The 17188-nt window shown below is 40.8% G+C and overlaps 1 protein-coding gene across 2 annotated transcripts in view; it reads left to right on the forward strand.

The window, feature by feature from the left end:
- The first annotated feature begins 1355 nt into the window (after nt 1–1355).
- LOC143523179 (adhesion G protein-coupled receptor F5-like) overlaps nt 1356–17188 on the forward strand; it is a 40890-nt gene continuing 25057 nt past the window's right edge. The window contains exons 1-11 of one of the 2 annotated variants that reach the window (XM_077017455.1): nt 1356–1460; nt 1623–1723; nt 2407–2469; nt 2556–2702; nt 10923–11096; nt 11289–11321; nt 12279–12470; nt 16037–16072; nt 16267–16416; nt 16628–16801; nt 16994–17026. In XM_077017455.1, coding sequence (XP_076873570.1) covers nt 2588–2702; nt 10923–11096; nt 11289–11321; nt 12279–12470; nt 16037–16072; nt 16267–16416; nt 16628–16801; nt 16994–17026 — 907 coding nt within the window. In that variant the 5' untranslated portion in view covers nt 1356–1460; nt 1623–1723; nt 2407–2469; nt 2556–2587. The remainder of the gene's footprint in view (nt 1461–1622; nt 1724–2406; nt 2470–2555; nt 2703–10922; nt 11097–11288; nt 11322–12278; nt 12471–16036; nt 16073–16266; nt 16417–16627; nt 16802–16993; nt 17027–17188) is intronic. The other variant, XM_077017454.1, reaches the window with a different exon arrangement.

A 17188-nucleotide genomic window follows, 5' to 3' on the forward strand; every position in this document is an offset into this window, starting at 1 on the left:
GAGTGATAAAACTAACTCATTGCTAACTTAAATCTTAAATTAAGTTGTATTCTGCTTAAAGTTTTTGAAATTATAGCCAATGGCAGAGAAAGTAATTTAAATGTACAAAAAGTACAATAATTGTATGTTTATAATTTTAGACAAAATAGTTGTTTAAATATGTAGGATAAAAAATCAAACTGGTCCAACAAGTATGTGTCTCACTGAGGTTCACTGCTCTGCAGCTTGTGAGAATCTTCTGACAAATGTCAGCTAATGGTTACTGAAGTCTGTTTGGGTCGGTTGGAGTTAAAGTAGAACTACCATAAAACCTCTTAGGCTCATCCAAAACAAATAACGTGATGAATATGAATAACATGTGCTTTACTCTGGTTTTCAATAAAGATAATTTAATGGAAGATTTAATGGAAACTGTACATCTGTGAGAGGAATTTCTACACTCACTAAACAGATGTTTGAATAAATGTCACACTGGGTGATATAAAACTGTAATCAAGATTAAAATACACAGATGGCATGTACATTTTATTTTAAAGTTGCAATTAACAGTTGCAAGAGTGTTCTTGAACATGCTTATATTCAAAGTCACAATTAAATTTTTTTGTTCAACTTTTAGTTTCATAAATACCTAATTTCATTCAGTGATGTGAGAAAACATTTGAACGTGCCAAAGAGCATTGCAATGGCGCATGAATGCGAGAAAATCTCCATCATGGACAGCTAAGTATAAGCTATTACCAAGCCCTGTGAAATTTTTCGCTTCTCTAGGAGCTCTAGTGTTAAGTCATGCAGTATTATATTCTCACATTGTTTGCTGAAAGGGTTAATGTGTTGAATGTGATTTAATCGTTATAAGGGGACATGACAGATTTCTTTAAATGGCCATAATATCTGCCCATAGAAAGCAAAATACAAAATGCAAATGTTTTACAGCTCTTATTTCTCCTAATCAAAACTAAACATTTTGATGCACAGTGGTTCTGTTACATTCTTCAATAGCTTTTATCAAATGCATAATGAATAATGCAAATGAATAATATTTATCAATAATTCTAGTTATGTATAATTCTTGTTTATAGTAATTTTATAGTGTTCAATTATTTTCCCCAAAACAATGAACACAGTATATAATTAAAATAATAATTATTAAATTAAAAAAAGAATTTTTATTGCCTCATCAAAAAACTCGTACATTTTTGTCCCTCATTCTTCAAGTGCTCAGCATACATGAGACTGTCCTCAGGGCATCGTAGGTAGGTGCCTCATGAAGCTGCTTACGAGAACTGTGACGGTGAGCGGGGGAGGGGAAGTCAAGAGAGCAGCGCAACACACGGAACATTTATTAACAGGACGAACACAACCACACTCACACCATGACCAGTACAATGAAGACCAACAACGGAGGATAACACATTCAGGTTCATATACACAGATGTTAATGAGGGGGAAACAAGAGACAGGTGAAACATTACACAAAACAAATTGTTTTTCAAGTATTTTATGCAATATGACTATGTGCTGCAGATTATGATGGAAAAAACTTCCTTACATTATGCAATATTCATTCTGTTCTAAGAATTAAGAGAAAAACATTGTTTCATTCATTAACATTACTTTTGCAGGGATGACATCAAATTTCTTGCTGAGAATTATTTTTTTGCTCATTCACATGTGTGTGGTGGACTTACAAATACTCCCTGGTACTTCTGACTCTCATACAGAGGTAAAGGAAATTTACAACAATAGCAACCGCAAAGAAAACAATAATTGTAATGTTTGGGTTAGACTTCTGTAATACAAGTAAACAAACAAGGAAAGATACCTCAGAGGGTTTACCACAAGATGCTACACACAGTAAGCCTCAAGACAGGAACTTCATAAATTACAAAAAGTCTGTAGTTCTATAGCAAAGTTTTATGAACTGTAGAATTAGTGTCAGGTTTAGAGAATTCAACTTTCTTTATGAAAACCTTATTACAAAAACTAGAAAACACGTATCTGAAACTCTGACAGTACTTAAATCATAATAAAAATCATAGATCAGGTGAAAGTGCATACATTTTTGCTGTGTCTAAGAACTGTGCTAATCGTCCTTTTGTGTTAACCAAACATCAAAATCCAAAGTCAGGATATAGGAGGGTCTGATTTAGTCTTGTGTAGTTTAGCATGTACACATCTAGTGGCAGTCCGTATGTGTCTGCAATAAATATTTCAAAGGCCTTGATGTTAGTGATATGAGAGGATAGGACTGTGCTAGAGGTAATACAGATTATAGAGGGAGGAAAACCTATCAGCACCTTAATGGGCTGGTTCATTAAAAAAATCCCCCCATTTCTGGCCTCATATCTCCAAAGACAGCGATGATACCAGTGCTGCATTCTAATCAGCTTCCTGATCTGATTTCAGATTAGGTATACAGATGAACCATGGGATCACATAAGACTAAAAAGAGATGGTAAAAATGTGGCTGTATGTTTTTAAGATACTTTTGGCTGAAATTCTTTCATCTAAATGTCATCTAAATAACCTCAATCATATTTTTGTATTATTTCCAGTCAGCACAGATCAGCTAACATACATTTTAGTGATGGAGGTAAATGTGTCAGCAGCAATTTACCTAGAAGCAATATCCATGGAATCAATAAATCTTCCACTTCAAGTAGACAACACCACAGAACTTGTTGCCTTAAACATTACAACAGGTGAGCTTATTTAATCTATGATTAAAACAAACAATAATGTTTCAAATGCATTACTTTTATGATGTTTATTTGTTTGTTTCTGGGCTATTCATGGAGTCACTTTGGTGTCTCACTATGGGAATCGTGTCAGACATGTCTAGAAGCACCAATGAGTCCATGCCTGTTTGTAGGCAATCAGTTTTTCTCCTCTACTGTATATAATCAGCTACTCTGTGAGTTCTCTACCTTAGATTTTTTATGATACCTATACCATATCTGAATTGATCATTGGCCGTGCCCCAGCGCTGAACTCTGTAGTATTTTTCTGTAGCTGGTGAAAACTACCATACTGCTACTTCCCTGTTACTACTTCCTTGTTGCACTTGCCATCACAGATTACAATACAGTCAAAAGGGAATCTAGTTCAATTTTGGTATGTGTTTACACTGCAATATTGACAACTCCATGTTTCACCACCAGAGGGTGCCACTATATATATATATATATATATATATATATATATATATATATATATATATATATATATATATATAGGTCTGGTGGTTAGGGAACTGGTCTTGTGAAGGGTTGTGGGTTCTAGGCCATGGCCATGACTGAAGTCCTAGGTCAGCGGTGTCGAACTCAAGGCCCGCAGGCCAAATGTGGCCCATGTCATTTTATGTGGCCTGCAAAAGTTATAAAACCCTAACTGTCAAAAAAATAAGTCAAATACGTGCAGTGACCAAAAACTACATTTCCCACAATTACGTTACCCGCAAACTGCGTCTTGACACTGCAGTGTTTCCACATCGATGCAATTTTCCCAATAAGTGTAATTGAGAAATACAAGTAATGATCCCATAATGTCCAGGAAGAGAAAAATCGATGCAGATGGATGGGTGTTTCATGAAAGCGAATACATGTTTGTGTTTCAAAGAGGTATTTTGAGCTAAGTGTGCCAAAATTATCAAGAAAAACAACAAATTGCCCAAGAATTAAAAAGCAAACTGTGATCGCAAAAGAATGTGTCCACAAACAATGTGGCAGTAAAAGCTAGTTTGCTGTGGCCAAAGAAGTCTTTTTCAGAGGGAGCATTTTTGAAGCACAATTGCTATTTTCACATTTTTTGATATTTCAGAATCAGAATCAAATTTATTCGTCATACATTGTACAAGTACAAGATGAAATGCTTTCTTGCCCAGGGCCCAGTGTTAAAGCACCGAAAAACCAGAGCGTTTTGAACAAAGTAAATGTGATATATTTTATGCTATTTTTCTATATTCACTTGGACAGTTTGATCGTTCATTGAGTAATTAAAAGGATTTATGTTACAGCATACAACAAGCAAACATATTTTTTTTACATCTATGCAAATATAGATGTAACATTTGTAACTTGAATAAGTCATGATTTCAGAGTTATTTAACATTAAGGAGTAGTTACATTTATAAGTTACATATGGCCCTCTGTGGGTAACAATTATGCTGATGTGGCCTGCGGTGAAAATTGGTTTGACACCCCTGCCCTAGGTCATGAGTGCAGTGCCCTTGAGCAAGGCACTTAACCCCAACTGCTCTCTGGGTGCTGGGGCTAGGGCTGCCCACCGCTCTGGGCACATGTGTCCCACAGCCCCCTAGTGTGTGTTCTTACTGCACAGATGGGTAAATGAGGAAGACTAATTCTGATTGGGGTGTGAATCTAGACAGTTGAGATTTAGATTGAGATTTTAACTGCAGCCTCACACACTGTGCACATTTGCACATAAGACTAGCCCTGTTCCACCAGAGATCTGAGACAGAGAGACACAATTAACCCTCCCAGGCAGTTCTGGGTCTATTTGTATGTGAGATCTACCAGTCCATAAGACGCAAGTATACCCTGGATATAAAAGACAGCAGATCATCCCATGTTTGGTGCACGAAGAGACCCAATGCATGAGAGAAGAGGGAGTGAGCACAAAATATATATTATAATGCCATCTTTAAAAAGATTGTTGAAAGATGGTATGCCCCCGTCATGCCAAACAGCAAAGGCAGCATCATGTAATTGTAATTAAAGTAATTAAATGGTTGTTCAGGATGAGCAGCAAGATAGAATAGAGGGAGTGGAGAACTTATAATGCTGTCTGAACTGAGACCAAATACGAATGGTAGATACTATTCTATGTTAGTAATGGGTTTTTAGGTTAGGGAAGTGATTATTGCAAGTGTAACGTTGGGTGCTGGGAGAAGGACAAGGCACGAGTCCAATCTTGTACAATCTTGAGTCCAATCTTGAACACTCATACATCAGTACGTGTAAGACTCTGACCAAGACGAGCACAGGACACTATGCACATTAAACAGACAAACCACATAAGCCCCAAGTGTTCAAGAGACGAGTCACAGGTGAGACCGATGAACACACTCAGACACAACCACACCCATGGAGATACATAGACGCCGATGACTAGACGTAGACAACATAAACACACGCCCAAAGGGGAGGGGTCAGGGGCTGTAGCGTGAGAGAGCCCCCCACCAAGGGCACTACCCGTCCCGGGGTGCCAACAGAATTGAAAGACCCAAACCCTGCGTCTGGGAGGTGAGTGCCCTCGGTGGAGAGTCTGCCACGAAGAGCCTAGAACATCCTCCCTGGGAAGACAGGGAAAAAGACGTTAGAAACACACAATGGCACGTTCACGAACACACAAACAGGAACATTAATGGACAGAGGCATGAAACGGAAAAGGGGATTCGGGAGAAACACAGGGATGGACATAAACACAGGCACAGACACACAAACGGAGCCAGGCTTTGCATCTGTAGGAGAGCTGCCAGAAGGGGAAACACTCCCGGAGCTGCAGGCGCTGCAGTAGGCCGCCCTCTTCTCGCCCTTGCCACAAACCCTCCGCTGGGTGCGGTGCGGCTGGCGGACGCCATGGCAGCCCTCTCTGTGGGCACGCGACCAGTCTGTCTGGCAGCCCCCGAGGGGCGTGCCGCAGGATAGGCTTGCTGACGCTCACTCTCCGCTCTCCGAGGGTCTCACAGGGGAACTTCACCTCCCCCTGGTGATTGATCCCCTGATCTGGCCTCCTGAGCAGTGTTCTCTACCTCCATCTCTTCTTCACGTGCCTGAGCGCCAGGTCATTGGCGCTCATTGGGGTCTCACTATGGGAACAGTCCACTGCGCTCCCCTCGGAGGGATAGGGAGAAACACCCTCCCTCTGACCTCTCTTCCCACAACAAAAGAGCAAACGATGCACGTATAACACTCACACATCAGTAAGTGTAAGACTCTGACAAAGACGAGCACGGGACACTATGCACATTAAATAGACAAACCACATAAGCCCCAAGTGTTCACAAGATCAGCCACAGGTGAGACTAATGAACACACTCAGACACAACCACACACACGGAGATCCACAGACACAGACGACTAGACGTAGACAACATAAACACATGCCCAAAGGGGAGGGGTCAGGGGCTGTAACGTGACAGCAAGTAGGGAGGAGAGAAGGAAAGATCTGATTTCTACTTTCCACCACAATAGAGACTGGAGCCAATGCAATATTTTGTGTAAATGTTCTGAACAGTAGTACAACAGATAATTGGGCAAGGACGAACCTCCATCCACATAAATAACTGTAAGGTTGATGTGCTCATCCTTGGGCATTTCCCCTCCCAAATAAAAGAAGTTGCAAGCTGATCTAACTCTAAAGAAAGATTCAGGTAGATAGAGAGGAACAGACTGAAACAAAAAGAGAAATTTAGGCAGGACATTCATCTTAATGGCATTTATTCAGCCCAGTAGGAATAGAGGAAGAGAGTTCCAATTCTGTAGGTCTGACTTGACCTTATTCAATAAAGGAGTGAAATAGCTGGAAGGGTAAGAAAGGGTGAAGTACGTGAGATTGTATTCCCAAATACCCAAAACCTGCTGAGATAAATTTGAAGGTAATGATACACTGAGGAAGTGGGAGTGCCAATGCATTGACTGGATAACATTTGCTCTGAAGAAGAGTTTTTTATTTTATTTTAATAAAGCATGACAGGTTCAGAATGAAGAACTTGGTTCTCACCAATGTTAAAACCTATCTGGGATGTATACAGTATGGACGTAAAGTCTGCTGAGCTGTTAATGAGTCTGAATAGAGACATAGTGGAGACATTACATTGTGGTAACTTGCTGTGGCTTTACTGGCTGACACTATTGAGCACCAGTTCCCTGGAAAACGAACATTTTTACAAACAGGTAACCGAGACAGAAACAAACCGTGTATATGCCAAAAAACCAAATCAGTATATGCAAGAAACAGACTTGAACACAACACAAAAGCTTTGAGAAATACCATATATAAGAATACCAAACACAGGGCTTAAATTCACGAAAAGGCAAACGGGGAAGTAAACTAAAAACAGGTGACAGGTAAGGCCGAACTCAATGTGAGGTGAAGAAACCAAACGAAAACACAGAACATAGAGAAAATGAAAAGTTAATGGCCAAAACAGTAACCATGGAAACAGTGATGCCAGAGGAGGGGCAGTCTCGACACAAATTATGTAACAGACACGTTTTTAAATGGGTAATCAGTAAGCTGTAATGCCATAATTTTTTTTTTCGGTTAGCCCACGGTTAGCCCATCCCCCTGCTGTCAATCATATGTTCTGCTAATTTAGCCATGTGCGTTCGTAGTCCCTCTTTATGTTTTGTAACCCGGTCCTCTCATTATTGGAATCATGTTTTGCTCGTTTGGTCTTGGTCTTGGTCCTTGGTCTTTTGCGTTGCTGTTCGTTGTCGAATGTCGTATGTTGAAGGTTTGGATATTTTCTTTATACAGCTCCATTTGCTAGTGTGTTCGTGTTTTAGTCTTGTTAAAGTTTGTGCTTTTGTATTTCTGTGACGTCGGTGGAGCGGCGAAGGACGAGACACAGAATCCTTGGCATAGCAACAGACGTCACTGTTTTATTTACAGAGAAGCGCAGGAAGCGCACGAGAAACATCAAACAGAGACACGTAACGTGCAGACTTTGGACAACGACGAGCACAGGACACTGCGCGAGCGCACATTAAATAGACAAAACACATAAGCCCCGCGTGATTATGAGACAAGCCACAGGTGAGACAGATTATCACAAGATGCACCCGCACCCACGGAGATCCACAGACACAGACGAGTAGACGAAGACGATGTAGACACATGCCCAAAAGGGAGGTCCGGGGACCTCAACGTGACAGACGCCCCCACCAAGGACGCGCCTGGTGCAGCGCAGCTGGTCTTTCCCTTCGGTGGGCCGTAGGGCATTCTCCCTTCTCCTCGCGACCGCCCCCTGGAGCGACGGAGGGTAGTCCGACGGAGGGTAGTCATCTTCCTCTTCCTCATCCTCCTCCCCACCGTAGTCCACGGTGGGCACAGAGCACAACGATGGAGGGTAGCCGTCTTCCTCTTCCTCCTTCCTGCCGTAGTCAACGGTGGAATTGGAACACATGGAGGGCGGACGGTCTTCCTCCCCCTCCTCCTCCTCGCTCGGAGAGTCCTCCTCCCTGAACTCGCTCTCTGGGGTCTTTTGCGTTGCGCAGAGCTTGAAGGAGCCCACCCGCAGGGGTAAGAGCTCCCTGGAGGAAGAGGGGTGGCGCGTCTTCCAAATCCGCACCGCCTCCTGGCGGAGCTTCTCCGCCATCTCCGGGACGGGGATCTCCTAAGCCTGAAGCAGCAGGGACGCACACAACGGGTCCTGCTCCATCTGCTTGGGGTTGATGGCAGCATCGCGGTGCTGGGCAGGGGAAGAGGCGTGGGGCCGCTTGCTGGGACGCTGGCCCTTCTTTGGCTGGGTGGTGTAGCCTGGCATTTTCTTGGTGTCTCTACAAAGGCTCGTCGTTCTGTGACGTCGGTGGAGAGGCGAAGGACGAGACACGGAATCCTTGGCTTAGCAACAGACGTCACTGTTTTATTTACAGAGAAGTGTAGGAAGCGTACGAGAAACATCAAACAGAGACACGTAACGTGCAGACTTTAGACAACAACGAGCACAGGACACTGCGTGAGCGCACATTAAGTAGACAAACCACATAAGCGCCGCGTGATTACAAGATGAGCCACAGGTGAGACGGATTATCACAAGACGCACCCGCACCCACGGAGATCCACAGACGCAGACGAGTAGATGAAGACGACGTAGACACTAGGGATGCAAATTATCGATTAATTCATTAATCGTTAGTTGATTGATCTTATCGATCGACTTTCGATTAATCGATAAGCGGCGTTTTCCACCTGAATTTCAGTGTTTCGATAGGGCTTTTTAAAATATTAGCTAAATATACTGCTCAAAAAAATTAAGGGAACACTAAAATAACACATCCTAGATCTCAATTAATAAAAATCTTTGAAATCAGTTGAAAATCTCTAATTTCTACCCGTTGTCTGTTCCATTTGCACAAGAGCAGTTGAAATTGATTCACAATCAGTGTAGTTTCCTATCTGAACACGGAGTGTGGATGACTTGGAGTTACATTGTGTTGTTTAAGTGTTCCCTTTATTTTTTTTTTAGCAGTGTAGTTAAAACACTTTGGTCAAAAAGTATATATTATATTATGATAATTATATTGTATTATATGATATATTGCTCAAGTAATTATGCATTAGGAATTTTTTATGGTATAACAAAATACATTCTTTCATTTTAAAAAGGAATAAATTAAGGACTGGCTCCGTTCTTGCATTTGAAACATTAGACATTTTAAAAAATGTAAAAAAAAAAATTTAAAGAAGAAATTAAATAGAGAGCCAAACAGAATATTATTGAGCCTATGCTTGGACAATGTTTCTAGCGTTGTCGTGAACACATGCTGTAATGCGACCGGAGAGTGCCCAAGTTTCCACATCATTGAGCTTGTCAGTTAAACTGTCAGCGGTGTGTCTGTCCGACATGTTCGTCGTAATCAGCACTGCAGATTTTAGCTGCCAGTTCTCGTCAGTGTAGTGGCATGTCACGGTAATGTAACTTTATGTTGTTAGAGTCGTCCAACAATCTGTTGTAAGGGCTACAGCAGTAGTGGTAGCTAGCTTTGTTTTAGCTCACTCTTCATTTTTCATAGCGAGCTTCGAAAACCCTCGCCTTCCCAGTGTAGCTGTGATTTTAGGTTGACCAGGTGCACTGGTGATATGCAGGACAGCTGCATGCATGGTGTTCAAATGATAATTGAGTGAGCTAGTGGAACTGTTGTACTTCAATACCGCATTACACAGAGAACATTTGACTTCTTAGCCTAAATAAACAATGTTGAAATTGTAGCGACTACTACTCCTCGCAACGAGTTCCCTAGTGACACTGGGAGAGCGGCGCCTGCGCGCACCAGGGGAGGGGAAGAGAACAGTGCTGTTGTTTGAGTTGCGTGGAAAATAAAGTTTCCCTCCTCGGGATTTTCTGGATTACGCAGTTTCTGCCTCGTTTCCCGAACCCGCTTCAAAATGGTCCCACACTGCACGTCTTTTCGCCCGCTTCATTTTGTTTTCCACTCTGGTCTTTCGCGACACGTGTTCACCTCTCGTTCTTACACTCTGTTCAAGCTACTACAGGAGCGCTCTCTAATGATTAATCGTGATTAATACATTTTGATCGAGTAACGTCCTAATCGACAATTAATCGAAAGTCGATTAATCATTTGCATCCCTAGTAGACACACGCCCAAAAGGGAGGGGCCGGGGTCCTCAACGTGACAATTTCAGTTTGTCGGTTTATTGGTCATGTTAATGTCTTGGACTGCCTTTGGGACTTGACCAATGCCTGCTTCTATGAATGCCCTTTAATATATCTCGCTCTCCTCAGCGTTTGTTTCCGCCCTTTCACTCATCACCACAGGTGTTACATTAATTTAGCCACCAATCTGTTGTTTTCATATTTGTTGTCATCAAAGGACTCAAATCCCTCAGGATTCCAAGCTCTCTTATCTGCATCATTACTAGTTTTAGATAACTAGCATGTAACAGACATCATGCATAAATGTGAACCTAGCTGTGTCCATCCAGTATTATAGTGAGCTATATTGTAAAAAAATATTAATTTAGCAATCAATCTTTTATTTTTGCATGCTCGTCATGAAAAAAGCCATGTTGTTAATATTTTTAACAGATGATGAGAATAAAGTATGAAATTGCTACTAAAAAATTACCTGCCAGTTTATATTTTTTACTTTATTCTTGTAAAACAATCCACATACCATGAAGTAACATAACATTGTGTTTTTGTCATTTCCCAGTGTGTATTCCGAATAATACTGAATACCAATGCAGGTGTGAGGATCAGTATTTCTGGCCATGTGACAAGTGCTTAATGTATCAGCACTGTGATGACATCATCAGTGGCACATGTGGTTGCCTTAGTGCTATTCCAAATGATGGACAGTTCTGCCAACCAATGACAGACCTAACTAGTACGTACAAGCTTAACCATGACAATGGTTTTTTATTGCTGTTGTTTGAGTTGCATTAGTGCTAATGGATTTTCATGTCCAGCAGTTCTCAAATCAGAGTAAATGTGAGAGAACCTTTCCTTATGTCTGAGTTCCTTAAATAACATTCATTTTAGAGTGTTTCTGACGATTTCTCTTGTATTCCCTTTACAGATAACACATGTCCAAATCCATCACCATCAACAGGTAAACACATCACATCAAAATAACTCTAAGGAAGAAGTTTCAAAGTTTGTGCTCGTCTTCTTTCTCTACTATCTTTTTTATAATGATTTCTCTTTTCAGTCATTAATGTATTCACAATAAACAAAAATTACAGTATTTCATTTGGTAAATAGGTATATTGAGAATTTAGTGGTTGAGTAACTTATTCTGAATTTAGGTTTGCTAGCATTTGACATCTTTGGATGGTACAAATGGAGTGTTTGTGATGCATGAGTCTGCCCTCCTCTGTCAATCAAGTTTGTGTTCACATTTTCTTCCTTGTTCCTGTCTATGAGTGTTATTTTCAGTTACCACGACCCCGTTAAGCCCCTCCTCTCTAGTCATATATTCACCTGTGTCTTTTTCAAGTTTTCGACCCCTCATTTCATTCATGTTTTGTTAGCCTTTGTTCTGTCACTCTGGTGTTTTCCTCCCCCTTTGTTAGTTTGTTCCTTATTCTGTATTTCATGTATTTTTATCTTAGAGATTCACATTTTCCTTGTGACTTTCCCTGAGGGGTCTCCCTACATTTTTGTGTTAGAGTGTATTGTGTGTATATATCGCAATGTCCTGTCGTTCACACAAACGGAGCTTGAGCTTAAGGATTGGTTGTCTGTCTCTGTCCTCCTCTCCTGAGGAAATACCATCTCACCTGTCAAATAAAACCCTATCCTCTCTGCATTTGATGCCACCCACTACTCTGCTCGAGCGTTACAGTGTTGCAGGGATTTTACACCATATGTACAACTTACATATGACAAAATATAAACAGTGAGGTTCACTCTAAATTAAGTGTTATAAACTGACCATATTGACTGTCAGTATGTACTTAATTTTTCTGTACAACTTTCTAAGCATTCTAACCTCCTGGATTTTATATGCCGGTCCAGTTTCAAAGTTTTTGTTTGGTTTAACCAGTGAAATCTCCATCTTTTGCAGCCCCAACATCAACCATCACCACGACATCATCCACACAGTTGACCACACCAAAAAACATCACAACACCAACAACATCCACACAGATGAACATATCCTCAACCATCTCCACACCAACAACCACACAGATGACCACAACCTCAACCATCCCCACACCAACAGATAACACATGTCTAACTTCATCACCATCAACAGGTAAACACATTAAAGTAGCTGCCATAGAAAAACTGTTTAAAACAGGGGTGTGTCCAAACTATGGCCCACGGGCCAACTGCGGCCCAATGTCCAGTTTTCATTGGCCCGCAGCAAATTATGAAAATACAATTGAATATGACCCGCACAAGACGCTTGAGCTCAACTCTGTTCTAACACTAGAAAGAGCCAGTCATGGAAACGGTGCTTCTCTACTAAACTAAATTAAGCAAAGAAAAAACTTATTGCGAGTCACCAGAAATAGCAACACTGAAGAAAATCTAAGTATCAAGTGAATGCAGAAGATGTCAAACACGGTCGGAAAGAAATCAATGGAAAGTGTATCTGATTTGCAATGAAGCTGTCGCTGTGATGAAAGAGTATAATGTCCATCGGCATTATGAGACCAAACATCAGTTCTACACATTGTACACCAGTGATGAACGAACACAGAAAGTCTAGCAAATGGCAGCTAGCCTGCAAGCTCAACAACACCTTTTTTACGTACTAACAAAAAACTGGGAAACGCCACAACAGCAAGCTATGAAGTCGTTAATCTTATAGCCCAGCACAGCAAAGCATTCTCAGACGGTTATTTGATAAAGCCGTGCCTCATTAAAGTCACAGAGATAATGTGCCCGGAAAAAGTGCAAGATTTCAGAATGTGCAGAACGTGAGCTTAGCAGCATTTTATATTTCACCAGAAGATGGCAGTAAACTCCATAAAAGCTATTTTATATTTCACCAGAAGATGGCACAGTCGCAGCTTGAGGGCGCAGACAAACTTGTGCAGATGACTTGACTGAGGAAGAAGATGAGCTTGACTTGAACAACTAGATGAGATAAAAGTACATTTGACAATGACACATAGAATAAAGTAAAAAAGAATCTTCTGCTGGACTCGGTGAGAGCTTTAGTTGCGGTCTCTTGGCATCGCTCTACTAGACTGCGGTCTTCGGCGTGAGTCCAGCACTCTGTTGGTCGCGATGGTTTGGCGTGTTTCCAACGAGTTCGAGTCTTTGAGTCTCGGCGAGTCTGGCGAAATTCTCCAAGTCCTTCCAAATCTACCAGGCTGCCAAGCTCATTGTTCCTCTTGGAGCGAGGGCTTTAAAAACAACTCTTAGGGGCGTAATCGTAAGGCGCTTTCATGTTCATCAGGTCATTGACCATTGGCCTTTATTACTGAATATTCATTACCTATGCCCGGACAGGGAAGAGAGAGAGAGGGAGAGAGCGAGAAGTGCCCGTCTTTCCAGGTCTAGTTAATGACTTAACCAAAGAAGACAGATTAGCACAATTTGAAGACAAAGGGAATTCCCTACTCCTAAATAAATTGACTTACATACTCTGCCTAAACAAGTATTAATTTAGTTCTATTACTCTACACATTTAGCCATTCTTAATTTCCACTTTTGGACAATAAATGACACATAGAGCACAGACAGGCATGGATGTGAGGTCACATAAGCACACATAAAAATTATTACATTTGATGAGTGACATACAAACTAATACATAGATGTGCATATGTCTAATATAGCACATTACATGTTGATACTTGGTTATATATGTAACGTGGCTCGCGAACAGGATTAACATACATGAACACGGCAACACGAAAGCATGGGATCAGGACCACGAAAGAACAGAATGAACAAACACAGAGCAACAGGGCAGCGAACACAAGCACTTACAGGCAATAGGACCACTGGCATGAACAGAGAACACGAAAGCATAAACCAACAGATAGACAAAATCACGGATGACACGACTGGGGAATGACGGGACATATATACATAGAACCGAAACAAGGAACAGGTGATAACAATGACACTGGGGCGTGGCAACAAACAAGGAATAACGGAGACAACGAGCTGGGCGGGATAAACAGGCAGGGAATAACAAAACCACGAGGAACAGAGACGTTGGAGTGACAGCGGGGAGAGGGGGGCGTAGCCCTACGTGACAATATATATATAAATCTAAATTAATATCACACCGGAATACAAGTGTATTGATATATCTAAAATAATGCAGCACAGGAATATGTGAGTACACAAGTCTCTATGACTCTAACACATAGAATTAATGAGCATGCATGTCTAAACAGCAGAACACACAGTAATATATATATGCATGCCTGCATTCATTATACAATTTAAGACTACAAGAACAGGTATATCTAACTACTGATACACAAATTAATACATGGTTATGCATCATTGTGGTGTGTTTATACAGTAACACGTTGTCACGTTGAGGACCCCGGCCCCTCCCTTTTGGGCGTGTGTTTACGTAGTCCACGTGCATCGTCTGCGTCTGTGGATTCTCGTGGTTGTGGTTATGTCGTTGTGATAATCTGTCTCACCTGTGGCTTGTCTCGTAATCACATGGGGCTAATGTGATTTGTCTATTTAATGTGCGCTCGCGCAGTGTCCTGTGCTCGTCGTTGTCTAAAGTCTACACGTTGCTGTGTCTGTGTATTGTTCTCTGTGCGCTATTGCGCAATCTTTGTTAAAATTAAAAGTGACGTTTGCTGATATAGAGGGATTCTGTGTCTCCTCCTTCACGCCGCACCCATCGTCACACACGTATTCTAATAAGATCACTTAATACTGAATACATGAAAGATCATAAGTTGTGTCTTTATATCAACCACAGGGCGCAGTGTTCACATTTAGAGGCACATGGTCCTGTGGTCCTTTGTCCTTAAAGGCTGGAAAGCTGAATACTGGTTTCAAGAATAATTAATCTTTCCTTGTATGGAAAGTAGTCAAGTTCAGTGTCTCTAGACTGCATTCGCCGAGCTGGTTCCTGTAGGCTGAATCTCAATTCCGTGTACAGTTCAGGGGTGGGTTTCCCAAAACGTTTGTAGCGCTAAGTACTTCGTAACCTCGTATGAAACGTATGAGGTTAAGAAGTACTTAGCGCTAAGAACGTTTCGGGAAACTCACCCCAGATTTGTAGTTACAGAGATCTCTGAAATATTTGTATCTTCAGCTCTGGCGTTTAACACAGGACTTATAATGGGTTTAAACTGTGGGCAATCAGATAAGGTTGGAATTTAAAGTTTTATGGTCCTTCCTGACTGCGGTCTAAGTGTCCTCCGACGAAGGTTGATTTTGACCAGCCTCTCTCCGAGCCCAGGAGCTCAGATAAAGTCAGAGTTCTAAGCTAGGGGAGATGAGCACCATTGTGAATGGGGGTCCTTGGGAACCGGTTGCTGGGTAAAGAATCAGTGTTTATCTTTACAAGCAATCAGAGAGGCGTGAGTCTGTTTCTCAGTTCAGTGGGAAAGGAATCCCTTTGGGTGTCATACAGAATACATGCTTTTGGGCTGTCTCCACTACAAAACTTTGTTCTTATCTTATTTATATACTTTCTGTTATTTCTGTTACTTTCTGTTCTGTTCTAATTTGATTTGCATTAATGCTAATGGATTTTCATAAAATTCTAGGTGTCCAGCAGTTCTCGATTAAATGTGAGAGAACCTTTCTTTATGTCTGAGTTCATTAAATAACATTCATTTTAGAGTGTTTCTGACACATTCTCTTGGATTCCCTTTACAGATAACACAACATGTCCAACTCAATCACCATCAACAGGTAAACACATCAAAGCTGCCATAGAAAAACTGTTTAAAACTTTGTTCTTGTCTTTTTAATATACTTTCTGTTCTTTCCTCTTTTGAGCCAATGCTGTGTATTTACTTGCAGCTTTTTATTACAGAGTCATTACCATGTCAATGCCAATTTATTAAAAGACGGGTTAATTAATGACATTTCCCCTTTTCCTGCAGCACCTGTTGTGCTGGAATACATAATTGAGTCTGAGATTGACATGTTGGACACTTCAGTCATGAATTACCTAATGGACGTGCTGACGATAATCAGTTTTCCCAGTGTCATTAGTGACATCATTGTCATCACTGAAACTAACATTACTACAGGTAAATTCCAATTCAGTCTCAAATGAGGATTGCTGACAGAGAAAATCAGAAAACAGTGAGGCCTGTAGTTAACAAGAACTGCAGATTTAATTAGAAATTATTGAATAGAGGATTCCTAGTGTATTATTTCAAAAATTTCAATTTCACAATATTGTTGAAACAAATTCCAAAAAAAAAATCTGCTAACTGTAATGTGTTTGTCATTTCCCAGTGTGCCTTCCTAATAATACAGAATACCAATGCAGGTGTCAGGATCAGTATTTCTGGCCATGTGACAAGTGCTTAATGTATCAGCACTGTGATGACATCATCAGTGGCACATGTGGTTGCCTCAGTGCTATTCCAAATGATGGACAGTTCTGCCAACCAATGACAGACCTAATTAGTACGTACAAGCTTAACCATGACAATGGTTTTTTATTGCTGTTGTTTGAGTTGCATTAGTGCTAATGGATTTTCATGTCCAGCAGTTCTCAAATCAGAGTAAATGTGACAGAACCTTTCCTTATGTCTGAGTTCCTTAAATAACATTCATTTTAGAGTGTTTCTGACGATTTCTCTTGTATTCCCTTTACAGATAACACATGTCCAAATCCATCACCATCAACAGGTAAACACATCACATCAAAATAACTCAAAGGAAGAAGTTTCAAAGTTTGTGCTCGTCTTCTTTCTCTACTATCTTTTTTATAATGATTTCTCTTTTCAGTCATTAATGTATTCACAATAAACAAAAATTACAGTATTTCATTTGGTAAATAGGTATATTGAG

Source organism: Brachyhypopomus gauderio, chromosome 9 (assembly GCF_052324685.1).
Source record: "Brachyhypopomus gauderio isolate BG-103 chromosome 9, BGAUD_0.2, whole genome shotgun sequence".
Taxonomy (NCBI): Eukaryota; Metazoa; Chordata; class Actinopteri; order Gymnotiformes; family Hypopomidae; genus Brachyhypopomus; species Brachyhypopomus gauderio.